Raw genomic sequence first — 20768 nt, 5'->3', positions numbered from 1 at the left:
CTTCACGATTCACTGGGGAAACAGGAAATCATGCGACGCGTTAAGTTCTGATGAAAATGAGGAGAAGAGTGAATTTGATCGGCATTTCAATTGTAAAATATCCTGGTGTGAAAACTGTGGAAATAGAAGTGTGTTTGTAGATAAAAATGTTGCGTCTTTGATACAACAACCGGGTGTACAAGGCCCGAGAGAGAAGCGCAAAATGAGAGAAATTACTGAGACATCACATGTAAAAAATTCATTTTCCTCCCCAAGCTTCCTGGTTTTGCAGCTGCAGAAGCTCCGTGTGGAATTTCTCAGAGGGTGAATACAGATTTTCTATCGCTTCTCCCCATCTTACAACTTTGCAACCCTTTGGCGTATTATATTTTAAAGAGTTGCATTGTGTATTTCTCGTCAATGTGCAGGGATTTTTCTTTATATATTGCATTCAGTCTTTGCCTCGCGATTGTGATTATTCTCATGAAAGTATTTTAAAGTTTTTTTTTAAGTCTTATTCCACGCAAAATGTACAAGCATTTTGTGAACTTCACCATTTTCCTTGCTGAAGAAACCTTTAAAAATATCTCCGTGAGTTTAAATAATGAGCATCTTGGCAATGTACTTAAATGGAATTCATTCATTGCCATTCTTTACCTGTCGAAGACAATTGTATCCCTGAAAAGCGTAGCCATGAAAAGACATAACATACATTTATCTTCTGAGGAGATAGTTTTTTTTGCTAGAGTATTTCTATCAATCACAGAAATGATTTCCGTTCACTCACAACAAAGTATCATTACGCAGATATTTTCGAATCCGCAGACAAAATGGATAGCGATTTTCCAGCTGTTATTGCGCAAGAGCGTCCCGAATCGCGTTAATTAATACTGTCTGGGATTTGTTTGTCAATGAAATCTCGTGTATTTAGTATTCTGAAAAGTTATAAATTCTCACTAATGTGGCAGCAAATGAATAAATTAATTGAATTATATTTTCCACAATTTCCACCCGCGCCATCATTCAATTTGTAGAATTTCCGCCTCGCGTATTCTCATTCAGCTTTGCGGGACCCACTCCACATTTTGTCTCCGGCGAAAGGACTCTGTTATCCCAAGGATTATGCTGTACACTACATCCGCGGTATAGATACTCCATTTCATACACAAATATTCGTATCTCCTGGGAGGACTGGGAATGTAGTACAAGTTAATTAATTTATGTTTATGTGCTGTATAATATAAAATTATTAATGCTTCTGCAAAGGAGTTGAAGAGTGGCTGAACTTTGTACTGTTCCTGGAAAATTTCCGCAGATTTAAGAGAACATGCATAATGTAACGAATACTTCGTCGTCAGATACTCATGACCAGACGATATCAACTAATTTTCTTTTGAACCTTTAGAAGGTTGGAAGTCTTTTGCGGATGAATTAAGTGATTGCATAGAAGCTGAATGCGATATTTTTGCTATGGGGAAAAAATCTACAAGTGATAAGATTATCTGGTGGAGTTCTGGTTGTGCAAACTTTGAACTGAAAGTACTACTAAAATACTCTACCTTGTTTGTGTATCTGCATGATGCATTGCTTGAATTTTCATCCTCCTGTGGTAGATTATACAGTCTTTATTCCCTTAACTCATGTAGACGAACATCTTCAAAGAAGTGGTTCGAAGGAGAGAGACATGTCCCAGGGTGCTTTCGTGCCAACTCCCAGCTTCTGTGGCTAAATGCACTGTTTTGTGCGGTTAAACCTGTTGATGCACCTTCCATCGGATGCTCGAGGGTGCATTTCTTCGCCTCTCCCTCGGTCTCTCCACCTGCTCCTGACGGAATTGTGTTATTGTTGAATGCATTTGATCGTGTAACATCTTGTACAGACAATCTCCTCGTGAAAGGATACTCAAGTGGTCAGACGAGGAAGCATCTGCCCTGACCGCCGTCACACTTTCTGCATAATTCCCATGGATTTTCAATCAATACAGTTCGCTGTGCTTGGGGATTTAATTCCACACACGAGGTGGGATTTAAATTGGGTGTCTGCTGGATGAGATTTACAATTTGTCTGGTGTTTCTGCCATGGCTTTTCCCGACACTGCACACAATCTCTCACAATGGAAGATAAAGTCGAAAATAAATCCCATAATCAATCACTCTCGATCAGATTTTCCCTACAAGCGATCTCAAATTCCTTCCAGACAGGATAAAAATCTCTGGCTCCCCACTCGTCAACTTTCTTCTGTTCGCACAGCTTTCCTGCGGTGGATTTTCATTACAGAGAGGAATAACACTGCCGCACTGAAGATGGGCGGTATTTTTTATGGGCGATGCACAGCAGACAGGAACTTCTTGATGGTCTTCTGCGTGGAGTGTTTGTCTTTGAATCTCCATCATGTGTGTGAGGTGGAAAGAATGGGTGAGGGAGAATCTGTCGCATTTCTTACACTAACATCACTCACTTGCTTCCCTTTTTTACACACCCCGAGACAGAATGACACCGGAAATACGCAACACCTTCTTTTCTACATATATGCACATAGTTTTATGTATACATAACAATATTCAGTTTGAAATTCTGTGACATATTTACAATTCAACTCATACCATAAGTCTAGATGCTCTTTCTACAAGCAAGTTGTCTCATCATTTACGGCTTGACTCTGTAGATAAATCCAGAAGCCAAAGACACAGCCGACATACTTCTTGGGAGATACATTTAATCCTGTGTGGAGTGTGTGCTTTTCGCACTTAATTCCTCAGACAGTTTCCCGCCAAGCCGGAAGCAGATGGATGTTTGGGCTACTGTAGGAAAAAATAATTGATGCCATCAATATACAAGAGCTGAACATGGGGGCCATGGAATATTCATACTTCTACTGTCGACAGGGGGCCCAGAAGAGTCTCATGTGGGTGCGTATTCGTCACAGTTTCACGGTGACGCATATAAAATTCCAGCGGGGCGGAAATTTTTAATATTTCCTCTTCGCGAGGGGTGGCCAAGGGGTGGGGCAGAGCGACATAATTTTTCAGATTGCCTGCTTTGGAGCAATAAAAACTTTATACAGCGACCTAGGCACTCAACCACTGTCAAATTTGCCAATTTCCACCCAACTCACGTGTCCTGAGTGAAAATTATTGCACGAATAGAGATTGTCGAAGAGACCCTCAGCTAATTTGCTTCCAACTCAGCATGAAAAGCCCTCATTTCCCTCCACGAGTCCTCGTTCCATGGCTTCACTCGTGGCCAAAAATGCCTCCTGTCCTCCACATACTCCACCATATTATTCGTCGTTAATTCATCATCCGCTCTTTTGGAGTACTTTTCACTCAATTTATACCAAGAAAATTTCAAGGTACGTTGTTAGTACATGAGAATGTCCATCAATGGTTTGTCATTTGCTAAATGAGACGTGCCTAATGGTAGGGAAAATGGGGAAAAATATTTACAAAGGAATGTGCTCTTAAGGTTTGAGAGTTATAAAAGTATTTCTGTATGCAGAAAGGTAAATTGTGGGTAAAGTTGAATGTCTAGAGAAGGAAATTGTACCAATGCAGCGATATTGTAATTGAACAACTTTTCCTGAACACCAGACAGAAATATTCTCGTGAAGCCTTTAATTTATTTATAGGTCACAAGGTAAATAATTAATTAAAGAGATTTTATGAAGATTACGAGACATAATACAAGTTCTTTTTAATGAATATGTTAATATAAATAAACTTATTAAATAGACACGAATGACACGAATAATTGTGATTTTTTTATATGAAATAAAACTGTTTCTCATTTTTAAACGGAAATAGTGAAAATACAAAGTCTCTCACATTTGTATAAAGTAACAAGTTTTATTGTTTAATATTTCCTAGAACAGACGTTGTTCGCTTTGCAAGCGCACGTGAGAAAATTGTACATTGGATAACAACTCTCATTCCACGGAAAAAGTGACGACGTCACAATGTAGAAAAGTTTACTAAAGAAAATCCACAGCTCATATTTTTCGCTTTAACACGAGCCCCTAGGAAATTTTTCTATACGCATTTTAACCAGAACAAGAAGAGTGAAAAGTTTTCTATGGCTTCCACGGGGGAAATTTTACTTTTCACTTCCTTTAATTAAAATCATCTTACAAGCCACGTTCATAATGCTGAAAATTAATCAATGTGAAAGTTTGAGTTTATCTTGATCATATTGTGGCTTGGCTGAATTAGTATATAAACACAGTACACTACAAATGAAAATCTTGGGGGATTCAAAGTTAATTAACTCGTACAGGAACACACACACATTTTCCTGGGGTGAAGCCTCTTATTCAAAGTTCTGACCACTTCCGTGATTTCATGTTACAACTCGCCACAATCTGACGGATTATCCGAGAATATGGTAGCCTTCGTGCATATAATGGACTTTCCACACACGTCTGGTCGGCAAATTTCACCACAATAAGCGTACAATATTCCGTAGACCACAATCTCCGCCGACGGATTTGCATTCAGCGTGAAAATTCCCCGTGATCTATTCGGCAAGACAACGAATTTATCGGTCATTCGCAAATTCGCGCTCACAACTCAGCCGCCACTGAAATTTATCACCCAATGTTGGGAGCATTTTTCACATCATTGATTGAATTGGCGGCCCGACTGGGGAGCGCGCAATGGGGATGCAAATGGGAATTTGGGGTGCTCAAGTGTACTCGAGAGGAAGTGATATAGAATGGAAAATTCAAACATCTGAAACATTCATGCGATGGCGGTGTGAGATGAGAGCGGCAATACTAAATGTGAATATTTTATCAGATTCCCATTATCTCTCGGCTCATTGTTGGGCCAGGCGAGGAGGTGTTGTAATGGAAATTTCTCACACCCGCATCGCACGTCTCCCTGGCCAAATTGATTCAATCCACAACACACATGTCAGGGTCAAGTTTGAGGTTTGGTTCTCATCCAAGATTTTCCCACTCACTCGCCACAGAGTTTCCATTTCAAGAGCTCTCCGTCTCTAATCACACCTCTCGAGCGGACTTCAGCAAAAGTTAGCAGACAATGGAACATTTTCATGTCAACGCCCTGGAAATGGACATTTTCTGATGGAATTTAATACAAGTTGTGAAACCACTCTCTCTCTGGATCTGTCAACACAAAGGATTCGTTGATTTACAGAGATGAAACTGTAACTCCATGACTACAATTTATAACAAAACATGTAATAGTTTACACAACATCATCTCTTTTCCATTTCCACGAAATAGCAAAGCAAAACTTACAACGAGGGAAAAGTTAATATCCGCAAACAAGTTTTCTACAGTGAAACTTAGAACAATAATTAATTACTGTCGCGATAGTATTGGAGAAAATATAGAATTTCTGTTTTCCTACTGACAAAAACCATAAATAATTTTCTGCACTCGCACATGCATGGCGAAGAGAAAATTGCATATTTGAACTGGAAAAGAAAACACAAATGCATATAAGAATTTATTATTTCGCAGAATACCAGTGAAATTTAACATTTCCCTCATGCCATATTTTCTCATGGAACTTGGGGGGAAAATGCATTTTCTGATTTTCCCATTTGCCGAGGATTCTCCCGGTTTCGTGACTTCAATGCAAACTGTTGGCTTTGCCCAAGAAATGCTATTACTTTCTTGCCTCTTGCAACCAACATTGTTACTTTAGGGCAAATATCTTGCAACGTATTGAATTTTTCTAATTAACTCCCATTCAATTGGACGAGAGGAAAACCGTGTGCTGTGTGGAAATGTCGGTGGAGCGCTGGAAGGCGATGCTCATTTCGGGAGCAATTCAGGAGTGAGATAGGAGATTTTCCATTTGCAGTCTCATCACTAAGGGGCAGAGCTTCTGGCAGGAGGGATGATAAGGGAATAAGTGAAAACATCCCCCATTCGCTGAATCATTTCCCGGGCTCTTCTCCGTTGAGAATTCCTGAGTGCGTCTCCGAGTTCTGCTTAGAATATTTCATTGAGATGATATTTTTGGAAAGGCGCTCCGCAGATCGTGATTTATGACTGTGTTCTGTGCGTCTTAATTGATTTCGAGCCCCCCGCTTTTTGCCTTCTCTGCGGCCTGACTCGGGTCGACCAGAGAGACATTCATTGCCATGAGAGCTGGGAGAAAAAAGAGGCATAATTTTCTCGAGACTCCCTCGTGCACCAGTGCCATTAATTTCAATCAGGTTAATCTGAAATGAACACAAAACGTGGAGACTTTTCCAGCATCTCCACTCATTTTTCTCTCAACTTTTCCCCCCGTCACCCGAGTGTTCAGCCATTCACGCGCGCGCCTCTGGGAAAATTACATCGACAAGCAAGCGGAGAGCAAATTGGAACTGAACTTCCGTGTGTTCCTCTGGCCGCCCATTTATTTTCTGTGTCATGTCATCATCTTCCAGAATCGACATTCCGCATATATCTGGGTTTGTGATTTAATTAAAGGCGAATGGCGCGGTCTATCTGGCGAGGAGATTTATGGCCAATTGTGCAATGCCGCGACAGGAGCAGATTGTATTTGTCATCTCTTCAGGAAGGCCACAGCGTCAAGGTTTTGCATCTCCAGCACACTCGGAGAGCGTCTGAACATGTGATTAATGAGGTGCTTGAGGAAAATACAGTTCCTGAACTTCTCGCCATCGCTCACGATTCTCCTTGCAGTGTCAAGTGCAAATGAAACAATGAATATCTAACTTTGGCAAACTTTATTTTCCCTATTGAATCCCCATTTGATTTGGCCTGCGGCACAGCGAAAGTTTAATTGTATACACACAAGTAGAATGCGCTGTGAGCATCTGAGCGATTTCCATGCACTGCTTTTCTCACTCTTCTTTGCACTTTTCCATCATGCTCCAGAACAGTTTTTTGTGAATTGAGCCAGAAAATTCCAAACACGCCAGTTCACGCGCAGTGCTATTTTTGAAGTCAACCGAAAACTCCGCTGTCGCCCTTTTTCCACTATGCATTTCAGCTGCCACGGGTATTTTTGGGTGTCATACCAACAAATTCCCTGACACCATCGGCTGACAAGCGGATCACTCAGTCGGAAGGCTTCCCTCCCCCTGAATTCCTGCCCACTCCCTCGTGCGCGGACGGGAGAGATTGAGAGCTGGGATCCGGAGGAGAAACAATGACAACACAGCAGATTGTGTTAAACAAAATTTATAGCATCTCCTGTGCGCCCCGCACTTTGGCGCGTGGGAGGCTGCAAAGAGATGTGTTTTCAGTCTCACTTGCCGCCGTGCACCATGTCGGGTTATGGAAATGAACTCATTACAAATTCATAATCTAGTTTGGTTATTAAATTCCACCCCCGTCCCAGTGTGTTGATGCACACAATACTCGAGATACATAATTTATTGCTGGAATACACGGTATAGGAACAATTTTCCTTGGGCGCAATCCATTTTTCGCGCCATTCGCACTGCTGAAGAGCTCACAGTGCGGCAAAGTGGCTCTTTTCACTGCTTTTCGCCTTCAGAAGAGATGTAAATTCAACAGTTTTAATTAATAAAGCTTTGGCGCATAAACAGTATAATATTCTTTGTAATTATTAGCACAAATGGCGGGGAAAAACAGTGAATTTATGGCATTTTAAAAACAATATAACTCAATATTTCTACTTGAATGTATACTTCATGCACACACCACATTCACCACAATCTCATAACGTTTGCCGAGCGCCGGAGTCGTTATCGCTTCTCGGCCTAACGGCTAAGATCAAAGTGTAGTATCTGTTCTTATTAGTTTAACACCTAATAGATCCCTCATAGAGGGACAATGTTGTTAAATTGATTTTTGGAATTTGGCGAAGTGCTAGGGGCTTGCTCCACCTTTGCCGCGGGTTGGCCTGGTATTGCAGTACCGCCAGGATCGGCCCATTTTAAACCATTCACATCTTATCTCTGAAATTGGCTCTTGCTTCTTTCTCTCTCTCCACACTTCGGCCCCAAGAAAGGAGAGATTCGCTTTTTTTTTCAATTTGTCCCTTGCCGAAGAGGGCAAGAATTTAAATATCGTACCACCAGCAAGTGACATTGCCTGTAATTTATCACTTTCATTTGCCGCCTTTTCGGCCAATATTCCTCCGCAGTAAATTTTTCTTCTCGTGCCATTTGAAAGACACTCTCTGCGTGCAGAGGAGACGTTGTCCACCCATTTGCACAGCCGCAAAATTTGTGTGGAGGACGAGAAGGACAAAAACACAGTGTTGTTTGCGTGGAGGCTGGCAAAAAAAAGAACACAATTTGATGAATTGTTCAATTGTCAGCTTGTGTGAAAATGTACAAATTGAGCAGTTTTTATGTTTAATTGAAATAAATTATGCATTACATACAAATTAAGCTACTCTTCCGTGGGCACTGCAAAGGCGCGAGGGCGTGGATTGCAATGCGATAAGCCCCATTAGTGGCCATTGGCATTTAGTGTGCATTATTTACTGGAATAGCAGACACAAGTTACAGTGCCTTGTCTCGTGAATTTCAATTTGCCAGCAACTCTCATGCACTAATTGCGGACATTTCTGATGATTATTAACCACATCCACATAATTATGCAAAGCTGTAAATCATCCCAAAATGTGTAGTACTGAATTAACGATCCTCATGCCAAAGTAATTAATGCAAATTTATATTGCAATACTGTATTATTTATCGTGGCTGCATTTATACTTGATTCGCTGATCATTCAATCCCTGCACACGATTTTCCATGCTCACGAATATTTTGGATTTTTAGTTATAACACCGAAAAGCACTAGCGCTCATTGGTGATAAACCGGCTGAATAATTTGGTGTGTTACTATTTGTGATTAAAGTGTAAACATAATTTATCTACAAACATTCAGGCATTTAGGAATGGAAAAGAGAATTCCTTTCACTCAGTGCTCAAACATATTCACGAGCATTCATAACTCTGAAATATTTCACATCAGTATCAATCGCATTTCGCAGTAATGTCGAAGTTTGCTGTCTCATAATACATCTTTGCGATGTCAAGACGACGCAGAATTGCTCAATAAATAATCTGCAATGGTCAAATCAGTTCGCAGAAGAGAGCAATTTCCCAGAATTGATGGTTTCTGCGCTTTCTTGCTTTTATCAAGTTAGGCAAATAAAAAGACTCAATCATCAAAATTTAATATTTCCTCGAGAGGAGCTGGAAAATTTATCCCACACAACTTTATTGCATTTCACATAGCATTTCATCTCAACTTTGAGAATCACTTGAGACAGACCTTCAATCATTTATGGTGAAAATAATAATTCGCAGAAGTATTTTCTATTTCTATATTCGGATCAGGATTTAAAACAGAATTTTTGTCTTGGTGATTTTTTTTGTCAAAAAGAGTCTTCTTTCGCTGTTGATTTTATTGTATCTCCAGAGTCACGAAGGTATTTTTAGGTGTTTTTTTGTTTCATAGCAGATGAATGGATCAAATTTTTACGATTATAGATTAAACCAAATTTTTCCGCAGTGAAAATTTCGCTCCCCACGAGATTTCTGAGATTCCTGTAAAGCCGATTCAGTTCACACGTTCGCCTCGAGCGCACCTAGTTGTATCATTAACCCAAATTGTTTCCAATAAAATTTGAGAGAGTCGAAGCTCGGGGATTTTTATCTCGCACTCGGTGGCGCGAAAGTGAATGATGGGGTGCGCGGAGACTCCCGGAAGACGCAGAGTGTAAAAGAATGTGATTTCGCCAAATCGATAAGCAATTTAGCAATAAACGAATTCGGGTCAATAGCTCACAAGAAACGTGCAGGGAAATCGATTAATCATTATTGGGTGGGAGTCTGCCGTTGTTTCTTCATCTTTCCTGCGACGCGCCGGGAGTCCCTTTGGGAAGGCTGAGTAGCTCGCGAAAGGGGGATCAAGGGCTGACGCTCACTTGCCCCAAAGTCGACTTCTTGCCCTCCAATCGAGTGGCAATTCCCACTCGCATCCCTCGGAATGCGAAGCGGGGGTGGCGGAGCGGTACAAAAGAAAAATGATGCGAATCGACATTCAATCCGGATCCAATCGCCGGGCGTGGGACACGCGTAGGCGCCAAAATAATTGATGGAGCGCCCCTGGGTTTGAGGGGTGAAAAAGTGCCATTGGCGATGGTCAGGGAAGCCTTTGAATATCATCCGAGCTCATTAATCATTATTTCTCACTGTTAGCGTGTAAATATCGTGACCATCATCTGAGAGAGCGTCGGCCAGAATTAATGTGGGTGAAATCCACCCTCTGAGAAAATACACAAATGGGCGGAGAGCGGACGGGAAGCCAGCGCCGCGCGTTTCCGGCTAATTAAAGTGAATTCCGGGAAAGGAAATCACACAATTTGATCGATTGATGAGGAAACCCTGCATTTCCCCGTGATTAAATAAAGTATGAAGTGGACTTGAGGCATTTCTACACCCAAGGTTGTACAAAATGTACATAAATTATAAATGCTCAACATGAAATTACAATTGAGGATTACCCAGAGAAGAGAAAATGTCCAATTACCCGTTCATGTATGGGTTATCCTCTTAACTGAATTGTGGGACAAGTTTTCATGAAATTTTCTCACGCTTCAGTGAAATTTCCACAAAATATCCAACATCCCTTCTCAATCTGTGAATTAAAAGTTCAGAAAAGCTCCCATCTGCCTTTAGAGAATCTTCTTGAGTGATTCTGAGAAAATTTTAGCACATCAATCCCTTCTCACTTCTGTGACATCGTCAAAAATGTTGCGAGATTTTCAGGGGCGAAAGGAAAAGTTTCCGGTACATTTGTGATCGTATTTCCCTGCCATCCCTTGGCTTGCTTGTATTTTTCTTCAGACTCAGGGAGAGTGGGACTTTTCTCCAGTAATCTCTTGAGTGTTTTTCGCGCATGAAGAATCAAGTGGGCGCCCGTGGAAATCCGTCCCCCAAACCAGTCGGAAAATTGATTAATCTGCGCAATTATTGCAGAGAGATTAATTTGTTAATTGGGGATGAAGATTGAAATCGTTTCAATTTCCTGACTCATTTTCCATCTTCTTCTTCTTGGCTGTCTGGAACAATTCAATGCGAAATTCCACAATGGAAGGATAATCATTTGGAGAGAAAATGAGATATTTTGTCCAGTCTTGAAAGCTTGTTCTTTGTTGTTCGTTCAACTGAAGAAATGAAAGCACAAATCTCTCTTGGCTTTTGCAATGCAGTTATTCCATATAGTCTGTATGACATTATCAAGATGGTTCATTGAGAAGTTGTGTGCACAGGAAGAGAACTCTTTTCAAATAATCGGTGTTATTTGAAAGATTCCTTCAGTGAAAACCATCGAGTAATTAAATTCCTCGAGAGTTCTTGAAAATGTAACTTTTCTTGGTATTTCTTGGCAACATTAACAACTTCTTCGCGGTTTGACCTACCTCTCGACGACTCCTGCGACGGTCTGGACTCGCCGCACGAAAGGAGGAGAGCTCCAGTGTGGGTGGGACGAGGCGAAGTGGCTAGAGCGACACGCAAAGGAAAGAGCTCTTTAATTATTGGAGTAGGTGTCGTACGTGTTCCTCCCGCATCACATTCCGCCATGATCTGGAATGGGGCTTTTCCGGGGTGAGCCACAGAATGTGGGCGGCGAGCGTCGGGCAAAGAGCACTTTGTGTGTGTCACACATTGTCACGTTTCGTCTCCCCGGCATCCGAAGGGCGAGGTGAAAAAGAGCTTCAGCAATTGTGAAGTTCTCGTCTCCTTCGCATTCCATATTTTTTCGCCATCGTTTGCTGACTTCCATTGTCGGACGGAAGGTGAAAGCCTCCCTTTCGCATTACCAAAAAAAAATCATGTTAAGAGTTCCACAGTCACTTCTCCTCTGCAGATCCCTTTGTAAGTCCCAACTTGTCAGTTTGGTCTTATTATAAATTTACGCTGTACGTTTCGTGCTTTTTGCAATCATTCGGAGCTTTTAGATTAATTGGTTGTTTCGATGGCTGCCAATCACACTTGGCAGAATTGTTGATGGTCGTGAAATTGTTAATAATTCACACTCTATGTGAGTGGTTTCCACTTTGCAGCGCAACAATGAACGAAAGTGTGGTGAATGAGCCAAATTTGGAGAAAGACATTTCTCGGGCTCCTGAGAATCATCAAGAAAAGTTTACTGAACTTTAATGCGGAACACCTGTTGAAGAATATCTCGCTCGATGACAATTATCCAAATATGCAAAATAGTTTCTTAAAAGCGTAAAGTTTCTGCAGACATAAATTCCAAATTTCTTATCACTCTCTCAGACACTAGAAACTTGACTTGATAGAAGCCGCACGCGAATATTCACAAGGAACACTATAAATACTTGAATAGCTCTTGAATAGAAACTGGAGAGGAAATTAACACTATCTCTTGTGCTTCGCTGTGAACCTCTTTTGTCAATAATAATTTGCATAATTTCTAGTTAGCACTTAGACAATACTAAAGCTTCTTTAGACACTGCGGAGCACTTTTGCTTGCATTTGCACATCTTCCTGTTTGTTCTGTTCATACCCAAAGTTTTGGAAATTCCACACCAACTACAGTTCGCAAGTGAGATATTTTTCTTTGCTGCCAAAAGACGGCTCGTAAACTGGTTCTCGTAATTGAATATGAGAAACTACTTGAGAAGGAGTGAACTTTTAATTAGGTTCTACCGGTTCTACAGCGAGAAGTAAACATGAAAAGCATGAAGAATTGGTGTTGGTGTGGAAACAGTGAAACAAGGTTGGAAAGTAGGCGAAAAGTTCATAGGGGGAGTTAAGATAAATAAATTTGAGCTAAGAAGACTGTGATTTTTCGGATAGGGTTCAATGAAAGTCCTAATTAGTGAGCACAAAGTTTTCAATTAATCAAGATTCATAGGTAGAGAAGAAAGAGGGAAATTCTAATTGTTTGTTTTTTCTCCAAAATCGTTCCTCAAAAGCTCCTCTTCTTTCTGCTCAATCGTGCGGTGTCTATGACAATCAGATAATAAAATTACCATAATTCATTAGACTAACAATGAGACCCTTCGACATCTCGTCTTTTGCGAGTGCTTCGCCGTTCAATCACACCCACACTTTTTCCCTTTTTTCTCTCCGCCTTTCTGGAAAACATCTGGCCAATTTGTACAGCTCAAATTGACCTCAAATTCGACGTATTTTGTGTTCACCACAGGAAATTCCTCTCAGTTTCACAACCCCTTCAGCATTTCTCATTCACAGTGCACGGAGATTTCCAAATTTCTCCAGTTTATTGTTATTGCACTGGAATATAAATGCTATTTCATCATCCATTCCTCCAAAAAGCTCCTCAACTGTCTCTGTTCCTGACGACATCTCAGCCACAAAAAGGACAAAAGGGAGAACGACAAGAGATGATGGGTGAATGAAGAAATTCAATGAGGAGGACGATTTTGTCAGGAGCCCAAAACCACAACGTAAAATGTGAAATTTATCTCAGCATTGTCCATATTCTGGGAGAAAAATGTTCATGTGACCATCAAATTTCCACATCGTTAAAATGGTGATTCGGTGGAATCCCACACAAGGGATCATCTCATGAATTGCTTCCCTAAAATTTCCAGAAATCACCCCATTTTCCTCGTGTGTTCTTTTTTTCTTTCGCGCTCGCTCAAAATTGTACCGACAATCAAAATCGATCACACACTATTTGAGCCACTGTTTGTCCCCAATTCCTCTTCTTCTTCTTCGTCCAGATCAAGAGATTCACCCCCATCTCTCTTGTGTCCCGCCGGCGGCACACCAGGAAAAATGAGGACAGACATTTCACCATAAACTGAGAATGTTTTCCCACGAGGGAAATCATTTAGAAGTAATTTGTACAATCGCGATTGGAGCCATGTAAAAATTACTCGAGCATAAAAAGATAGAATAGAAAATTAATTTAATCTCCTCTTCTCGTCCTCGGCGCATAATTTTGAATTATTATTGCTCAGCAAGGGGCGAAGCATGCTGAAGGGAAGTGATACACAGTCAGAATTTGAATGAATGTCTTTAAAGACATCTTATGAGTGAGTAAATATAGTTTGTTTGGAGTTTCTGCTTCAATTAATGCACTGATAGACTAAGCATTGCATAAGATTAGCAATTGTGAGTGTAAACAACACATTTGATAAGAACTCACTGATTTACGGCACTTTCCAATTATAAATCTTTATACGTAATACTTTAATCTGATGTTGTGTTTTTAATAGAAAATAGAAATGTCCGAGGAAATGACCTCTAATTCTAGTCTTTATTGTACTTCACCCTCAAAATGACTCTCCCTTCTTCTTTCCCAGGGTTTTTCAGTGAAAAAATATTATCGGAAATTGTATTTCTCCGCTATTGTGATGGTGAAATTCAGCGTTAACCATCTGAATTGGAATGGTGATGATAAAATGCGGACCACAGGAAAATGGGAGATGAAATTTATCACAAGAATGATTTTGTGATTTCGTCGCATTTTCCCGAACACTGATTACAGTGCCCCAAAAGTGAGGTGTAGCGGAGGTGAATATCGATGAAAATTATCTCTCACTGTTCGAATAAAAATGAGAAATGTCTTTTGCTCCCCATCCTCTCAAATCGTTATTTGCTGAGAAAAGGTCTCATTGAATTTCATCTTCTCCCATTTTGTTTCCGCTTCTCATAAATAGTTATATAGAAAAAACTCCCTGATGCTTTTTACAGTCAATGCAGTTGGAGTTTTACTGTTTGCATGTGCAATGAAGGGGTAAAAGAGGAGGAAATTGAATACCATTCGATTAATCTTCCTTATACCATTCTTCTGACAATCGCTGCACTTGAATCAATTTCTCAAATTACCCTCCAAACGACACGCACTGAAATTTAAATTCCCACTGAATTTAATGTGAAACTGATTTACGATTCTTACACGTTTCCATGTGGAATGGATGGAATGTAATTCGATCAGGGAATCGAGTCACTGCTCCTCTCACGATGAAATCAAGCGAGCGCCTGCACTCGGGGTGGCAATGTAGAAAGTCGGAGTGCCTCCAGAAGTGCAATAGACTTCGGCAATGTGATCAATCACCTTCTGGACGTGGGATTTTCTCGCGAGTGTCACCGTGCAGCCACCAAATCCCCCTCCAGTCATGCGAGACCCCAAAACACCCTCACACGCCACGGCAGCCTCAACGAGCAGATCCAACTCGCGACAGGACACCTCGAAGTCCCGCTGCAGAGACTTATGGGACTCTGTCATGAGACGACCCATCATGGGGAAATCCTGCCGGGAGAGTGCTTCGGCTGCCTCACAAGTGCGCTGGATCTCTGTAATGACATGACGGGCTCTCTTGAGCAGAATGGGATCCTTCACGGCTGAAACAGACAAGGAGAATTGCAACTCTGCGTACAATCACACACACACTCCACTGAGGCCACTCACCACTGAGATGCTCAGACACTGTGGCATCTCGATAGCTGGACAGTCCCATGGCGGCCAGCGCTTCTGTGCATTGCCTTCGTCTGGTTGGATACTCACTCGAGGACAATTCATGCTTAACATTGGAATTGCAAATGAGGAAGACCAGCTCGTCGCTTATCAGGGGAATCTGGCGCGCTGAGACATTCCTGCCAACGAGCAGACGCTAATTTATGCACGTCTTGGAATTTCACTCTCCTGAATACTCACTGGCAGTCAATAAGCAGGGCATGTTTCTCCTGTCCCATGACAGATATCAATTGATCCATGATGCCACACGGCATTCCGGCGAAGCTGTGCTCCGCCTTCTGACACGTAATCGCCTTGTCCGCCTCGGATGCAATCTTGTGGCCCGTCAGGCCCTCCAGGAAGGCAATCGTGGCCACTTCCAGGGCTGCACTGCTCGAGAGGCCACCGCCCACGGGCACATTGCTCACGATGACCGCATTGAAGCCAGGAATGGGATGAGGGAAGTGATGGCAGACTCCCTTGACATAATTCGCCCACTGGGGAGTTCCTTTGGCCACGTGGCGACTGTCGAAAGAACACCGGCGTGGCTCATCCACGCCCTCGCAGCACGTCACGAGGTTCACCTGGGAATCCGTGCCATTTTTCGCGCCCACAATCAACGTAACCATCGGTAGAGCCTGCAGGGCAGTTTGCAATTATTCCCAGCAGTTTCACTGGCAAACAACACTCACCATCGGCAGAACGAAGCCATCGTTGTAGTCAATGTGCTCTCCAATTAGATTCACGCGTCCTGGAGCACATGCAGTAACGTCAGGAGATCCCTTAAACTGCCTCACAAACACATCCTGCGCCGTGCGCAGGAGATTCTCAAAAGATTCCACCACCGTCACCATTTTCACTATCCCCACAGACTTCAGCAGCCGTACTGATTCCGCAAATGCACTCGAATGCTCGCCTTATCGCCCGTTCGGCTTATTTTCTCATGCACCAACTGCTCCTTGTCAAAAACAAATCAATATCACTGTAGAGAGAGGTCTTCGCAGCAATTAATCTGACCTTGCTGGCGGCTCCGGATGCCCGGCAGATACAAAAATCGTCTTATAGCGGGTCTTATTAACGCGTAAAAAACGCGATAAGACAATTGTTTACTACTCCACTTTAACAGTACTTTGCTTGTGTGTGTGCTCAATTCACCTCCGGAACGGTCACCAAAGCGCGAATGAGGTCAGTCTTCGTGGAGCTTCAGGCGATGCTGCGTGAGGAATGCCACATCGAACATCGCCTCCTGGTTCAGGAGCTCATGAACTTCATACTTAAGGGAGGCCTCGAAGGCATACTGGATGCTGGTGTCGTACAACATGAGCTTGGACGCCGCCAGAGATCCAATGACGTTCTTTAGTCGCGCAATGACTTCCCGGTCGCTCTTTGTCACGGATTCCTGCAGGTTCTGGTTGAAGCCTCCGTCATCCTCGCCCTCTGTGCCGGTGTTGGGCGATATCCAAATGAATCCGTTGTTTCCGAGGATCACAGTGGCTCCGCAGGGAAGATTGTGGAAGTGCGTCTTGCAGCGCTTCACCAGCGATGGAAATACTTTAACTAGAACGCCTTGAGAGAGCTTTCCATACTTGAGACTCCTGGTGTGAAGGGAGAGGCTGCCATCCTGGAAAATGTTCTGCACTTCGGCTGATATCAGATCTCCCTCCTTCAGATAATTTCTCATCATCTGCTCATCTTCCACTCCTCGTCGTCGAAGTTCCCCTGAAAAATCCATGTTTACAGTCTATTTTCCTGCACAGCATTACCAGAGATTCTCACCTCCGGGAAGATTGACTGAGGAGAGGAGCAGTACAGAGTCTAGACGCGAATTTGTGTCCACTTTCCAGCGCTTCTGCTGGACTTCAGTGACTCTCGCCACAACCACATCGCCAATCTCTCCGACATACCGGCTTTTCAGTGGTTTTATGCAGATTAACTTGTTCACCTTCTCCATCACACCCGCTACGGAGGCTTTGATGTCATCTCCCTCCATGTACGTTCCATGTCCTCTGCAAGAAACCCGAGAATCAGAATGTTTTCCTGGACAGAAGACTTCCAGAGGGAAATCTAACCTCATATATCCATGTTGAGCCGTTATCACTTCTCCCGGTGTGTACAGACGCGGTGTTTTATCACTGGACAGCAGTTCGCTGTCCACTCGATCCCTGGCGAGACGAATTTGAACATTTGTGGACATCTTACACGAGATTTAGGCACTTTCGCGGCAGCCAAACAAGCAAAACACGTTTTTCTCCTAGCAAAAAATTTCGCCGTCAGCTGTCATGTTGGTAAACAAGAAATTGCGCGGGAAGGATGAACATAACCAAAACAGAGCCTTTTGTGATTGAGTGTGGATCAATTCTCCTGACCAGTTTACCATGCAGTATAAGCGTTTATTGCCAAAAATCACCAGTCAGTATCCTTGTAGAGAGGATCTGGTGGAGAATCTGTACGATTTGCTGGGTTACAGTGATGAAATCCTGCCGGAAGCAATCTACATCTGCGGGCCGCCGTGCTCAGGAAAGACTGTGATCATCTCCACCCTCTTGCGCTACCTCAAGAACATTCGCTATGCCATCGTCGATTGCCTGGAGTGCTACAGTTCGAAGCTCCTCTTCGAGGACATCTTCGACTCCTTGTGCTGCCACGAATTAAGCTACGAAAACTCCTTCACGCCTCGAGTGAAGTGTGAAAACATGCGTAGCTTCATCTCGGAACTCAGGCGAGAATTCGCTGATGATTCCCTGATAATTGTCTTGAAGAATGCAGAGAAGCTGCGAGACATGGACATGAATATCCTGCCATCGTTTGTACGCTTGAGAGAACTGACTGGAATCAATGTTTGTTGCATCTTTGTGGGGCAGATTCCCTTCGAAAAGCTCCTCCCAAAGACTGGCCTGCCCACCATCATCCGCATCAGAGTGTCACAGTACAGCAAGGAGCAGACTGAGACGATCCTCCTGAAGGAATTCACGCGAATGCAAAACGCCCTCAAGGAGAAGATGCGCAACGAGCCAGAAATCTCCAAGGAAGAATTCCTCCGTCGACTCGAAATCATTTCATCGTTCGACATGAACTTCTACAGGAACTACTTGAACGCCTTCCTGCACATGTTCTACCGCGTGTGCAGGAATCTCATTCAGCTGAGAATGGTGGCTGAGGAGTGCTTCGACAAGTACTGCGAGCCTGTGTTTCACGATCCTTCCGCGGCTGGGAATGTGAATATGCTGTGGAGAAACATCTCAAGCACACTCAAGGATTCCCTTAAGACGCTCTACACAAGGCTCAACGCGACTTCAATTGAAAACTCAGAAGTATGCAAATTCTTGAAGCGTTGTTTAGAGATGATTTACTCATTTTTCTTCATTTCTCAGAAACGTGAGATGAAAGACTTCATCCAAATCGTGGAGCTTCCCTTCTACGCCAAGTATCTCTTGATTGCGGGTTACTTGGCCAGCCACAATCCCGCCAAGGAGGACAAGCGGCTGTTCGTGAAGGACCACGGAAAGCAGAAGAAGCGCCTGAAGAGTGTCAATGCGAAGGCAAAGGTGTCTGAGAAGACGATGCTGCTGCAGGGACCGGCCACCTTCTCTGTGGATCGCCTGCTGGCCATCTTCCACGCCATTATCGACCAGAAGGTGTGCCTCACGTGCGATCTCCTGGCGCAGATCTCCACCCTCGTGGAGCTGGGCTTCTTCACGCGCACCACGACGGACAAGAACCTCCTGGAGGGCTCGGCGCGGTTCGTCTGCGGCCTGCAAGTGAGCGTCATCATGCGCATTGGCGAAATGGTGGGCTTCAGCGTGAGCCGATATCTGTGCGATCTCATGTAGTCGATTGGTATGTAGCAAAAATTTCTTTATATAATTCTCTCTGGGTTTAGAGGACGATCTTTACAATTGCACCACTGAGCGGACATCAGAGGCGACTCTCTGACTTGGCGATGATATCATTCGCCCGCTCTATCACACTGTAGATGAAGGGGCGCTCCATGGGATTGAGGCGCAGCATAAAGACGATGAGGTCGTGCATGTCCTGGGAATACGGCGAGTCCTCTGGAAAGACGATGTTCCCACTCAGCACGGCCAGTGCCACGCTGTCACCCTTCTCGTACACAGCGTCGAAGGGGCACTTGAAGAAGCAAATACTGTACAGAACGCATCCCAGGCTCCAGATGTCCGTGCGCTCGTCAATCATGCAGTAACTCTGGACGTTGAACAGTTCTGGCGCCCGATAGACAATTGAGCAGCGCTCCTCCGCCAGATCTTGCAGCTTCTGGGCGTCCTGCTGCCCACAAATCTGCACTCTGGCCTCCGTGGCGGAACCCAAATCCACCAGCACGGGCTCCATCGTGTCAGACAGACAAATATTCGCTGTCTTCAAATCTCTGTGAGCAATCGGATCGGGTTTCGCTTCGTGCAGTGCTTTCAGGCCCTCGCAGACACCCAAAAAGATGTGCAACGCCTGAGTCTCATTCATGAAATCCCTGGAGCGCGCTCGGTGGTTCAGTTGATCATGCAGGGAGCCGTTCTTGTAGTACGGCAGCACCATGTAAACTTGACTGGTTGTGTTTATCACGATATCAGCAGTGCCTGCAAGCAAGAGAGACCTTGAGCGCCTGCTCACGCACCACCGGAAGTGTTCATACCGTCAATCATGTAATCAACGACGCTGATGATATTTCTGTGATTGATTGAGGCGCTGATCTGAATCTCACGCAGAGCTATCTGCTGATCCTCAACACTGTGGCATGTCATACGCTTCAGGGCGTACTTGGTCTTCGTCGTGGAGTTCTCCACGAGGTCAATGATGCTAAAACCCCTGCAAGAGAGCCGTGAGATTATCGATTTTGTGGTAGAGCTGCTGTGGCAATCCTCCAGAGAGAAACTCACCCTTGAGCAATTTGCTCCAAGACTGTGTACTTTGAGCCGTTAATGACGATGCTCTCGCGCGAGCAGAGGCATCCCATCTTGAAGAGTATGGCCCATCCCATGCTGTTCATCTCTCTTGGCCGCCGACTGCCCTCTTTTGCGTCCTAAAATCCTCCGCAAAGTTTTATCACTTTATTTGTTTACACACGGCTGCAGAGGATCCACGTCACTTGCATGTCAGGCATTCGCCGCCGTTCGCCAGCGGTCAGCTGATTTACTACACGGAATAAATTACATGTTGCATGAAATTTAGACGCGAGTAAAATATCTTGTTCTGCATCTGCAAGTTCTTGATTTTATTGTGTCGCATGATAATTTTATCAAATCAAAACCCATTAAAATATACAACTAATGTCGCAATAGCAGCGATAGTTACTTTTATTTCTTTCCATTGATTACCTGTTAAGTATTTTGTTACAGTATTTCGATATCTC

The 20768-nt window shown here is 43.4% G+C and overlaps 4 protein-coding genes and 1 non-coding gene across 5 annotated transcripts; 2 read left to right on the top strand and 3 right to left on the bottom strand.

The window, feature by feature from the left end:
- The first annotated feature begins 7676 nt into the window (after positions 1–7676).
- Positions 7677–7869, top strand: LOC132265478 (U2 spliceosomal RNA). The gene has a single exon (XR_009468582.1). It is a non-coding gene; the product is annotated as a U2 spliceosomal RNA (small nuclear RNA).
- A 6836-nt stretch (positions 7870–14705) lies between these two features.
- On the bottom strand, positions 14706–16375 carry LOC132264919 (galactokinase-like). Its single transcript, XM_059765257.1, has 4 exons — positions 16099–16375; positions 15608–16044; positions 15362–15546; positions 14706–15294 (listed from the first exon to the last, which is right to left on the bottom strand). The coding sequence occupies exons 1-4, from the start codon at positions 16258–16260 to the stop codon at positions 14909–14911; spliced, it is 1170 nt and encodes a 389-aa protein (XP_059621240.1). The 5' UTR covers positions 16261–16375; the 3' UTR covers positions 14706–14908.
- Positions 16376–16498: 123 nt separating this feature from the next.
- Positions 16499–17688, bottom strand: LOC132264920 (exosome complex component RRP4). The gene is made up of 3 exons (XM_059765258.1): positions 17476–17688; positions 17183–17412; positions 16499–17125 (listed from the first exon to the last, which is right to left on the bottom strand). The coding sequence occupies exons 1-3, from the start codon at positions 17598–17600 to the stop codon at positions 16593–16595; spliced, it is 888 nt and encodes a 295-aa protein (XP_059621241.1). The 5' UTR covers positions 17601–17688; the 3' UTR covers positions 16499–16592.
- Positions 17689–17781: 93 nt separating this feature from the next.
- LOC132264917 (origin recognition complex subunit 5) lies at positions 17782–19236 on the top strand. The gene is made up of 2 exons (XM_059765256.1): positions 17782–18717; positions 18778–19236. The coding sequence occupies exons 1-2, from the start codon at positions 17782–17784 to the stop codon at positions 19234–19236; spliced, it is 1395 nt and encodes a 464-aa protein (XP_059621239.1).
- LOC132264546 (serine/threonine-protein kinase 16) lies at positions 19216–20586 on the bottom strand. Its single transcript, XM_059764791.1, has 3 exons — positions 20296–20586; positions 20052–20224; positions 19216–19995 (listed from the first exon to the last, which is right to left on the bottom strand). The coding sequence occupies exons 1-3, from the start codon at positions 20403–20405 to the stop codon at positions 19322–19324; spliced, it is 957 nt and encodes a 318-aa protein (XP_059620774.1). The 5' UTR covers positions 20406–20586; the 3' UTR covers positions 19216–19321.
- Positions 20587–20768: the final 182 nt, after the last annotated feature.

This window comes from Phlebotomus argentipes, unplaced genomic scaffold (genome assembly GCF_947086385.1).
Source record: "Phlebotomus argentipes unplaced genomic scaffold, Phlebotomus argentipes genome assembly contig_2, whole genome shotgun sequence".
Lineage (NCBI taxonomy): Eukaryota > Metazoa > Arthropoda > Insecta > Diptera > Psychodidae > Phlebotomus > Phlebotomus argentipes.
Note: the sequence above shows the minus strand (reverse complement) of the source record. Positions and strands in the feature narration are given on the sequence as shown.